Below are 12,562 nucleotides of genomic sequence, written 5' to 3' on the forward strand. Positions count from 1 at the left end.
TTCGAGCCTGTCACCACCAAATACGGAGGATGTGGAAAGGTCAGGGAATGACCACCGCATATCCCGGAGCAATATGGCCTTAGTGGCTAATGCTGCCCCAAAAAAAAAAAAACAAAACAAACCAAACCATATCTGCCTGCAGAATACCCCGAGGTTTTTTTTTTCATTTTCCATTACATGAGTGTAGTACCACACAGTAGGTAAGTTAATCTGGGTTTACTGGTACCCATATGCATTACTTTATATTTTTCAATGTTAAACTTGAACTGCTATTTCTCAGCCCATCTGCCTAATTTTTATCGATCTTGTTGTTGTCCATTGACAATCATTGGCATCCCTTTCTCTACAGAATTCTTCATGTGTGAGTGCAGATGCAGAATACCTATTCAGTTTTTCAGCAGCTTGAACAGTATCACCAACAGTTAAACCATTTATATTAGTAGACCACTGTGATTCACCTCCTTATCACCTCAGTATCTTACTGTACTGACTCTGCATTATGCTGGCTACCTTGTATCAGTTGAGTGTACTGTTTTACAATCTGCTATTCTTAACCAAGAGCATAACCTTTCACTCCTGTCCTTTCTGTAAAATTGCATTCCCAAAGCTTGATTTTCCTGTTATTTTGATGAAATTGGAACTTTCCTCTACTATCAACGCTGTATTTACCCGGACTAGCGTGATCTGAATTATATATGAGTTGTATTCTGCCAGATTGAACTTTGATATATATATATTTTTTTTTTTTTTTAATTTTCTCCCCACTGTGGTTTTTCACAGCTGTATTTTACTTATGTTATTGCCCAAAATGACAGAATAGTGTTTGACAACTAGCCTGCCATCGTGTTGGTTGAACAGTAACTAGGCACCAGCAGTTTTTTGCTGCTGCTGCTGCTGCTGCTGTTGTTGTTTGGGCTAAGAGGTCTATCATTCAACCTGAACAACAAAACATGTTACCACTACATTGATTAGCTTTATCTATTATGAAATCTGCACATAATATACATCATTTCCCTTTTTTAGTTTGAAATACATGCAAAATACATAAATGTACAAATTGAGCAAAGCTGTTTCAACTAAGTTAACATAGCCATGATCATTTCCTCATGGAGAGGCAGTTAATTCAATATTGAAATGACCATGGTAAATGACATTGCTAAATGTAGTTAATGATTGTAATTCTGACTAGACTATGGCCACTCAGTTAAGGTCTGTAATCAGAAAGAATTACTTTTGGCCACTGTTCTGAGCTGGGCCGCACCCACATTACCTGTCAAATATGCTGCAGAAGCAAAAAAAAAAAAAAAAAAACCCCATACAGTAAAGGATTCATTTGCCCAGAATATAAAAGAGCAATTGAATTAATTAAGACAGGAACATAATATGGATAGACACTAGACAGCAACAAAGGAGACCACTAAAAATTCTACAGATCAATGGACAGATCCATATTGATATTGCAAAACCAAATTACACATATATAATAACCGAGTTGAGATATATGCTTTCAAAAACTGTATTATGTCAATGGGTAGGTATCCCATCTCTTATTGGGTAGTCTAGCCTCTCTAATATATATGCTTCCCTTCATCAACAGTGTTGAGTGGTAATCTTTATAATAAAGATGTCACTGTTACAAAAATAAACATCCTTTTCCAGCTTTTATATATATTCTAAATTTCATTGAAATCAGAATAGGCCAAATTGTGAGGTGTTGCTGATTTGATGAGGAATGACTTTATAGAAAAAAAACTGTAGTTAGGGGTCTTGGCTAACAAGTCATTGATATGTTATTTTTAAGAAATTATTAAATCTTAGAGTAATTATATTAACAAGATATGTTAGTATTAGAATATTAATTATGTATATTCTAGTGTAATATAAACAGTTCTAATTATAATTTACAATATATAGAAGGTGCCTCCATAGCCAGGTGGGAAGGAGCAGCAGTGCGTAGCACACACTTCTTGATTAGACCGGGGTTAGAGCCCGTCACCACCAAATACGGAGGATGGGGAAAGGTCAGGGAATGACCACTGCATATTCCCGGAGAAATATGGCCTTAGTTGCTAATGCAATGCTCCTAAAAACCAAATAACAAACAATATATAGAAAGGTAATGCATACAATATACCAAGAATCAGTTTAAAGAAAAGTGATGCAAACTTGATTATTATGATATTAGAGCACAGGTGGCTTGGCTCTGTCGAGTAAGTTTCTTCCTGAAGTTTTGTAAAAAAAAACCAAAAAAAAAAAAAAAACCCACAATTTCTGGATCTGAATTTTGGAGAGTTCTTCAATTTTGCTTTCGTAAGCTTTTTTCCTTGCTGTTTTATTAAATATTTTGATTTCACATTAAACCATGCAGTGAAGAAATCTTAGAACTTAGAAATCTAGTATGTTACAGTTTATTTCTTATAGTAAATTGCTCCCAATCATTTCTATACAAATTATGTTTCATAAAACCTTTTTGTTCCCCTGTTTTTGTTCTCTTTTATTTAGATGAGATCATTGTAGCTAAAATTTGTAACTTGAACTGTATTGTTTGCAGAGATTTACGTGCAAGGTTAGAAGTTGCCATTGCTGAAGTTTCAGAATTAGCAGCAAATCAGGAACCTCCATGTGAAGATAGTGATTATACAAGTGACTCTGAAGATGTAAATCACTATATTAAGAATCTAATGAAGTCAAATTTTAATATTAGCAGCTATAATTAGAAAATAAAATAAATAAACTGCATTGTTTATTCTCATGTTGATTAGAAAGGAATAATGCTGTAATGCTTCTGTCACATTAGACCTCTTTCTACTTCTTGCATGATGAGCACTGTCGCAATACTCCTGCTCATCATGCAAGAGCATTGTAATTTCATAATGTAATTTCAAATTTTTCCTTTACCTACAGGATAGTTTGATTATATCTCTCAAATGTTTATTTATTTGTAGGTACATGGTCTTATTAACAATAAGGTAAGGTAAGCAACAGCCATTATCAATTCACTGCAGGATGGAAGCCTCCTCAACAATTCATGTTGAAGGAAATGGACCATAATCTGCTACGCTGGTCCAGTGCAGATTGGAAGATCAACTGTATTTATCAGTCAGGGGCTTGAACCCCAGTCTATTCAAAGAGTGTGTGCTACTGCACTCCCACTCCTGACTACTTGGCTATGAAGACCGTGGCCTCCATAGCCAAGTGATCAGGAGCAGGATTGAAAATAAGACCATGTACTTACTGACATAAAATTATAATCTCCTGGCATAAATGCCTTTATATTAAAAAAATGATTCTAGCATAGCTAGAACATACTTGTCAATCAATCACTGCGATTTATTCTTAGTCAGTATACCTAGTTTCCTTATTTTAATTTGTAATATTCTGTCTTTACGGATTATTTTTTAGCTTTACTTTTATTAATTTCTATCACTTATATCTCGTAAAATTATAAAATTATATTTATTTTATAATGTTTATTAAATCTTTAATCAACAGCAAACCACAATAGTTGACATTGGTTCCATTGCTAGGCTCTTGACAGTTCCCTGAAACTCTCCTGTGCCCTTCATACTGTTGGCCTCAAGTTTTATCCCACTGATTGAAATGTTTCTTTTTGCTTTAAATTCAGTCCCTTATATAATTATTTTGATGTTCCACATGCAGCTTTAAAATGCATCATCAAAATATAGAGATTAGCATTAGTAGAGGCATATGATGCAAGAAAGCAAGCTTATATAGTATTAGCCAAAAAAAAACAAAAACAAAAAACCTTCCCATTTCACCCATCTATTCACTGCATATGTTTGTCTAGTTCTTCCTTGAATTTATTTAAGCTGTCAACTTCTACAATGACAGATGGAAGTTTGTTCAGGGAATCACCCACTGGCTAAAGGCAAATTTTCTGCACATCTATTCTACAACTGTCTTCCCTCAATTTGAATTTGTGTCCCCTCAGGCGATTAATCTGGGCAAGAGCCTTGCCCAGATTAATCACCTTCTGGGATTCTTCCTAAGTTTTGCTCAAACCATTCAAGGCCTTATACACCTCAATCAGATCACCTCGCAGGTGCTTAGCCTCCAGATGCTGTAATTTGCAAAGCTTAAGCCTCTCTCTTTATACCCCTCGATGTGGGCACCTGTACGTGGTGAGGGGACCTCCCAGTGACGCTGCTGGACTCCCAGACTAGCATCACTGGGATCCAACGCCCACAGCCCAGGTTCCAGGCTTACATCAATGGAATCCGGCGTGTTTGCCGTGCGCTGCGACCCGTGGAAATTCGGAAAGGGGGATCCTGGTGGTTGAGGGGCCCAGCTTCAATACACCACTTTGGCCCCTGTTTCGACAAGACGGGAGGTCCTGGAAGGCCCGGCTAGGATCAATCGGCTAGTAGGCTCGCCTGCGAGGGTCAACCATGTCAATGCCATGCCCCTACCCTCATGGGCTGAGGGACAGGATTCGGGCTGGCGGCGGTGCGGGTATGGTGTCTGGGTAGCCCTGGCGTCCCACTCCCAAGCGCATTTATTGCTGCCAGGTAGTGGGCGTCCCTTTGGGCTCTGTGGTGGGTGGGGAGCCCGGGCACTGAACCACTTCAAAACTTCATGAATCCTGATAAACATATTTCTTCAGGGGCCCCAACCCGGTCCCTATCTGAAAATACAGACAGAGAGGCAGATAGCATTATTGCTAAAAAGAGGCAGCGAACCGAATTACCATCAGGGCCTGTCCCAAGGTTCTTAATTATGCATTCTACCAATGAAACACCGATTGGTAAAATGTCGCCCTTTTTTATTCAAAAAGGGTTAGATGGGTTAGCAGGTTCAACCAAATCAGTTAAGAGGCTTCGTTCTGGAGACCTTTTAATTGAAACTAAAAATGACAGGCAATCTGAACATCTACTCCAAACAACATCAATCGGAGGAATACCTATAACAGTGACACCACACAGAACACTCAATTCATCGAGAGGTGTCATTTCGGAGTGGGACCTTCTCGACGTAACCGAGGAGGAAATCTGCTCAGAATTAAAACCACAGGGAGTTATTGCCGTCAAGAGAATTACTGCGCGAAGGGATGGAAAAATTGTTAAAACCAGGAGCGTTATCCTGACTTTTAACTCTCCTAAACCTCCTGATGAGATTAAAGCTGGATACATTAATTGTTCAGTGCGTCCATATGTTCCGAACCCTTTACGGTGTTTTAAATGCCAGAAGTATGGACATTCTCAAATGGCCTGCCGTGGAGTCCTTGCATGCGCTCGATGCGGTGCAAAGGACCACGAAACAACAGCATGCCGCAAAACCAACCTGTATTAACTGTGAGGGAGAACACCCGGCCTACTCACGAGCATGCCAGAGGTGGAAAGAAGAAAAAGAAATTCAACGGCTGAAAGCAGAGCTAAATATATCATACCAGGAGGCAAGGAAATCGGTGAAACCCCTGAATATCAACAAATCTACCTATGCCCAGAAGGTAGCAGGGAGATGTTCCGTCGGAACTCAGACGGACATGACCATTCCTCCAAAGGAGTCTTTCACTCCCATCGCGCGTTATCTTTTAAGTTCTCAAAAACCTGCACAGAAAAACCAATCAGCTGCCACTCCTATATCAGTACCTCCTAATGCTCCACAAGTAACAAAGGTAATTATGAAAGAAAAGAATAAGAAAGTCCCCCCTAGTACCCAAGAAAACATGGATGTCGAGCAGAAGGAGGTACCCGAAGATTCAGTCTTGGAACTCTTTGCGGAGGAAGAAATGGACACGGGACAACGTCCATTCTTCCCCAAAAAAGACAAACCCAAGACTTATAAAAGTAAGCCCTCAGCACCTCGGAAGCCGCCTGGTGGACCCACCAAGCCAAAATAATGGCTAAATTCTTACAATGGAATTGTCGTGGATTCCGGCGAAATATTGATGACATCAAGGCCCTCCTGCAAAAGCACGAGCCAGTTTGCTTTTGCTTGCAGGAGACATATCTAAAGGCAAATGATGATCCCACCATGCACAACATCACAATTTTTCGAAAGGATAGAATTGCGGATGGCTCTGCTCATGGAGGAGTGGCTATCCTTGTCGGCCATCAGACCCCAGTTCAGCCCTTGCTAATTACAACTAGCATGGAAGCTGTTGCAATTCGCCTTACGATGGGATTTATATTAACAGTCTGCTCTCTTTATTGGCCACCTGGGACTGACATCCCCCAGGAAGACCTTGATGATCTTGTAACGCAGCTGCCTCCCCCTTACTTACTTCTCGGGGATATGAATGGACATAACACCCTGTGGGGTAGTGCTAACATCAATGGAAGGGGACGAGTCATAGAGCGTATGCTCAATGACAATGACCTTTCCCTTCTAAATACTGGAACAAACACCTTCTTCCACATGCCTACCCGTACTTTTTCTGGCATTGATCTCTCTATCTGCTCCCCTTCTCTACTCCCTTCACTCACTTGGGAAGTGGAGGAGAATCCATACGGAAGTGATCACTTCCCTGTGATAACCTTGTTACACAGTGGGAGACCATGTCTTTCTTTTAGGTTACCACGGTGGAAGTTTGATCAGGGTGACTGGAATGCCTTCCAACATCAGGCAAATTTTGACCTCAGTACAGTCAGTCAGGAGCCTATCAATGACGCAGTAACGTACATCACAGAAATCATTGTCCAAGCAGCTGCGAATGCTGTTCCAAAAACATCTGCCCGGTTTCCACCATTTCCCAAACCTTGGTGGAATTCCCAATGCACAGCAGCAAAAAAGCTCAAAACAAAGCGTGGGGGATATTCCGCCGATATCCTACCACGACCAACCTTATAGCCTTTAAACGTGCACGAGTCAAAGCACGCTATATCCACCGTCAGAGTCAAAAGGAATCGTGGATCCGTTTTACATCATCTATTAACCAGTCTACCAACTCTAAGGTAGTCTGGGATAAAATCCGGAAAATGAAGGGAAAATATACATCCCACCCTTCTTCAGTCCTAGATTATAATGGATGCACTATTGCAGATCCAACTGCAATAGCCAATGCTGTTGGGGAAACATTCTCTAACATCTTCGTATTCCCCAGAGTTCCTGGTTCTGAAACATAAAATCGAAAAACAGGCACTTAATTTTAAGTCCAAGGGCCTCTATCCCTACAACGGGGCATTCACTATGCACGAACTGAAAAAAGCCCTTGCTCTTTCCAGAGCAAGTGCTGTTGGACTAGATGGCATCCATTATGAAATGATTAAACATCTTTCACCGAAATCTATGGATTATCTGCTCCTTCTATATAACAGAATCTTTATTGAAGGGCAGTTTCCGGACTCCTGGCGCAAGGCAATCGTTCTTGCCTTTCCTAAGCCTGGAAAGGATCCAAAAGTCACCACCAATTATCGTCCTATTGCTCTGACTAGCTGTCTGTGCAAAATCCTGGAGAGAATGGTTAATTCTCGTTTAATATGGTATCTAGAATCAAATGACCTTCTCTCCAATATCCAGTGCGGCTTCCGAAGGAACTGGTCCACTTTGGACCATCTTATTAGATTGGAAACATCCATCCGGGATGCTTTCCTAAAACGCGAACACTTGGTGTCGGTGTTCTTTGACATGGAGAAAGCGTATGACACAACTTGGAAATTTGGCATCTTAAAAGATCTGCATAGCCTTGGTCTTAGGGGGCAACTCCTAATTTTTATTAAAAACTTTTTAGCCAATCGATCTTTCCAAGTTTGCGTGGGATCCTCTCTCTCTCCTTCCTTCAGCCAAGAGGAGGGAGTACCACAAGGATCAGTATTAAGTGTCACGCTTTTCGCCATCAAAATAAATTCAATCACAGAACAACTTCCTCCAACTGTAAACAGTGCCCTCTATGTTGATGACTTTAGCATTTTTTGTCAGTCATGCAACATGAGGGTTATTGAAAGACAACTGCAGAAAGCCATTGATAATCTGAATTCCTGGGCACTTGCTAATGGCTTCAGGTTCTCGCCGGAGAAGACCGTTTGCGTACACTTTTGTCGTAAGCGTTATCTTCATCCTGAACCCGAACTAAGGCTCGGACAATATGCTATTCCAGTAGCAGCGGTCATAAAATTCTTGGGATTCATATTTGAAAAAAAACTGACCTTTCTGGATCATATCCGTCAACTCCGCACAAAGTGCACACGTGGGCTTAATATTCTCTGCTCGCTCTCCTCTACATCTTGTGGAGCAGACCGATGCACCCTTCTTCGGCTTTACCGTGCACTTGTGCGATCCAAACTAGATTATGGGTCCCAGGTATATTCCTCAGCCAGAGACAGTGTCCTGCTATGGCTGGACCCCATCCATCATCAGGCCCTACGTATTGCTGCTGGAGCATATCACACATCTCCTGTCCAGAGCTTATACGTCGAAGCAAACAAACCACCGTTATCGCTTCGACGTTGTCTTTAAAGTACGCTTTAAAACTGAAATCCCTGCCAGACCATCCTACGTGGCCATTCGTTTTTGAGCCACGATGGGAAAATTTATACAATACCCGTAAGACTGCCAATCGTCCTTTTGGTATTTATCTCCAAAAGCTACTCAAAGAACTTAATATCAAGGTAGACAAGGTTGCCCAAACACCAAAGCAACCCTTTCCACCCTGGCAAGCGCCTCCGTAACCAGGTGGGAAGGAGCAGCAGTGCGTAGCACACACTTCTTGATTAGACTGGGGTTCGAGCCCGTCACCACCAAATACGGAGGATGCGGAAAGGTCAAGGGAATGACCACCGCATATTCCCGGAGCAATATGGCCTTAGTTGCTAATGCTCCTAAAAAAAAAAAAAAAAAAACCAAACCACCCTGGCATGCTCATGTCCCGGCAATTGGGGAAAGTCGGACACTCCATCATCTGTCTATCTGCAGCTTCATTCAGCACACCGAACTGAATATTCCGACTTCGCGCCAGTCTACACAGACGGTTCGAAGTCAGAATCATATGTGGGATCTGCTGCTGTCTTTACAGACAGCACTACATCGGAGCAGATTCCCTCCGAATGCAGCATATTTACTGCAGAGCTGCACACTATAGAGTTAGCCTTGGATCACATTAGTGAATGCCAATACCAACGGTTCATTTTATACTCCGACTCTCTGAGCATGTTACAGGCTTTAATATCTGTGAGATATAATCCTCATCCAGTTCTGTCTAGTATTCAGCAGAAGATTCACTTCCTCCGTGGACGTGAATATGATATCCACTTCTGCTGGATTCCCAGCCACATTGGGATTAGGGGAAATGATTTGGCTGATGCCGCAGCCAAATCAGCAGTTCCCATTAATAACCGCTGCCTGTCAGTTCCCTATACAGACTACAGGCAAATAATACACCAAAACATACACTCCCAATGGCAGGACTCGTGGAATAGACAGACTGCGAATAAACTATATTGTATAAAGCCTGTAATTGAACCGTGGCAATCTAGTCTGCGCAGGAATCGTAAGGAGGAAGTTGTTCTCGCCCGGACCCGCATAGGACACAGTCATTTAACTCATTCGTTTTTGCTGAGGGCTGATGACCCTCCTATGTGTGTGTCCTGTGGCACAATTTTAACGATCAGACACCTTTTAATTGACTGTTCAGATTTTAGCAGCACCCGTTTTACCGCTTTTAATCATCTGACTGAGCCGTATACACTCAGTCAGATTTTATCCGACAATGACAATGTGTCTGCTGTTTTTAGCTATTTTAAATCAATAAAAGTTTTTAATTGTATCTAAAATTTATGTTATTGTTACCTCTTTATTGATTTATTTTTCATATATTTGTTATTATATATCTGGACATGGTGGCCTTACTAATTAGGTCACCGAGAGTTTAAATATTACCTAGTCTTGGCGCATTATAGCCTTAGTTGCTAATGCGCCAAAAAAATCCAAACAAACCAAACCAAACCAAACCTCTCTTTATAAGTGCAACTCTTTGTTCCATTCACTAATCTTGTTGCCCATCTCTGTACTCATTCCAGCAGCTCTACATCCTTCGTAAAATGAGGCCTCCAGACCTGTACACAGTACTGAAGGTGTGGCCTGACCATTGCCTTATACAAGGGAATAATCACCTCCTTATCCCTGGTAGAAAAATTCCTGTATGTCATTCTACTCTTGCAGACCATCTACACTGCTCAGAAAACTTCATATCTGACTGCACAATAACCCCCAGCTACTGTTCATTCTCTACCACCCTGAGTGTAGTAAACACAGTTGATATGTTACTCTGGGGTTACTTCTACCCATATGCAGTGCAGTACTTTACATTTGTCAATGCTATACTTCAGTTGCCACCTCTCAGCCCATCTGCTCAACTTTTCTAGATCCTGTTGTAGCAGCGTACTATCATTAGTGTCATTAACAACCGTGTCAACCTTCGTATCATCTGCAAACTTGGACATTAAGCCTGATATACCATCATCGATATCATTGATACATACAGAAAACAACAATGGAGTCAACACTGAACCCTGGAGGACTCCACTAATAACATTAGTCCACAAAGAGCAGTGTCCATTGATTACCACTCCCTGCCTTCTCCCACTCAACCATCCCTTTATCCATAGCTGCAATTTGCCTCCAATACCACACTGCTCCAATTTGTGCAAAGGTTTACCATGTGCAACAGTATAAAAAGCCTTTCTAAGATCCAAATATATGATATCAAAGTTATTCCCTGCATGCAGTTCCTTTGTGACCACATCATAGTATCCAATGAAATTGGTCAGAAATCCCTTAACAAAACCATGCTGCATCCGAGCTATAATTGAAGTCTTGTCTAGGTAATCCTGCAGTGCTTCTTTAACCAGTGCCTTCATTAATTTCCCTGGAACAGAAGTTAAACTAAAAGGTCTGTAATTACTTGTGTTGCCCTTTGCTCTTCCTCCTTTGCTCCTCCTTAAAGCAAGAACACAGAAATGCATCATTCAATGTTATTTGATTTTTGTAATGTTTTGTGTTTATTGCATAATTGATATCTATTCATTTTAAGATATTATTGAATTAAGCTTGTATTGTATGTTTATGGATGAATAAATGATTTTGTCGATAATCATAATATATGTGCTAAGGCTGCTCAAGTGAAGAATGTTGCATATCATAATTGGCTTGTATCCAAATCTTCAGGTTCATTTTGTGCCTACACCAAAGCTCTCAACAATTGTAAAGCAGTTATTAATTAGTTTATTTCAAAGTAGACTTTGAAAGGCCTAAGAGTAGAAAACTTGCTTCTTCCCCTAATGGTAGCCGAACATTCTGGTCTCTTTCCAGAGCTATTGGTGGCAACTTTTGCCCATCTCTGCTTCCACCTCTGGCAAAACCAGATGGTTCTGTTGTCACTTCAGCCAAAGATAAAGCTGACCTACTAGCATCCCATTTTTCTTCCAAGTCATGTATCAATGATCTTGGTTAAACACCTCCCACCATTTCCAGCACGCTCCATTCAATGGCTTCTGTGGTTTTCTGTCAAAAGGATTTTGACGACTCTTGATGCTAAGAAAGCTCCAGGTCCTGATAGGATTTCTCTTGCTCCTGTTCTTTGCCGCCTTTTTTCACTTTCTTATTCCAAAGGTATTTTTCCTTCTGCTTGGAAATTTGCTCATATCCAGCCAGTTCCTAAAAAGTTGACAAATCCCTCCCATCCAGTTATCGTCCCATTACAATTACTTTTACTTTTTCTAAAGTAATGGAGAAATCAATTAACCGCCAACTCTTAAACTATCTAGAACCCTTCCGTCTGATCAACGATACCCAGTATGGATTCCGTCAGTGTTGATCCACTGGTGATTTTCTGGCTTATGTTACCCATTTATGGGCAAATTCAATGGAAAAGATCGGTGTAACACAAGCAGTTGCTCTTGACATCTCAAAGGCTTTCAATCATGTTTGGCATAAAGGTCTTCTAAACAAGCTTCCATCTTATGGTCAAAGGTCGCGGGTTCGATTCCCGCCTCGGGCTTGGATCAAAGTACTGCAAAAACCTTGGGAGGTGCAATATGGCCACAGAAGCCGATGCGCCAACAACTACCAAATCAAAAAAAAAAAAAAAAAAACCATCTTATGGTTTTCGAACTGTTTTATGTAATTGAGCATCCAGTTTTCTCTCTGATCACTCACTGCGGGTGATGGCAGATGGCTCTCGGTCTTCTAACTTGTCCACTAATGGTGTTCCTCTAGTTCTTCAGTTGTTTCTTCCACTCCTTTCCTCTTATATATTAATGACCAAAAGACCTTCTTCCATTGATGGAAATCCTATCCATAGTTTTGCTGATGATAGCACATTGCATTCCACCTTCCAGTTTTATTAACCTTGCCCTGCACAAATGTCTTCAACTTATCGAATATCCACTACCAGTTCCTTAAATGCTTATCTCCACGTAATTCTCCAGTGGGGCAAAGATAACTTCTAAAACTGAGGCCTGTCTTAGGACTGGAGATGTGAAAATGTATCCACAATTCACAAAGGGGGATCAAAGGGTGACATGAGTAATTACAGACCAGTTAATTTAACTTCTGTTCTGGGTAAAATAATGGAGTCACTGATTAAAGATGCATTGGAGGATCATCT

At 40.9% G+C, this 12,562-nt stretch overlaps 1 protein-coding gene across 3 annotated transcripts in view; it reads left to right on the plus strand.

Moving 5' to 3' along the window:
- LOC150087252 (RUN domain-containing protein 1) overlaps positions 1–12,562 on the plus strand; it is a 295,153-nt gene that overhangs the window by 173,494 nt on the left and 109,097 nt on the right. For all 3 annotated transcript variants that reach the window (XM_090371915.1, XM_090371918.1, XM_090371916.1), the window contains exon 11: positions 2,552–2,657. In XM_090371915.1, the coding sequence (XP_090228041.1) occupies positions 2,552–2,657 (106 nt within the window). The remainder of the gene's footprint in view (positions 1–2,551; positions 2,658–12,562) is intronic.

The sequence above is a fragment of the Mastigoproctus giganteus genome, chromosome 4 (assembly GCF_048544385.1).
Source record: "Mastigoproctus giganteus isolate SK-2022 chromosome 4, ASM4854438v1, whole genome shotgun sequence".
Taxonomy (NCBI): Eukaryota; Metazoa; Arthropoda; class Arachnida; order Uropygi; family Thelyphonidae; genus Mastigoproctus; species Mastigoproctus giganteus.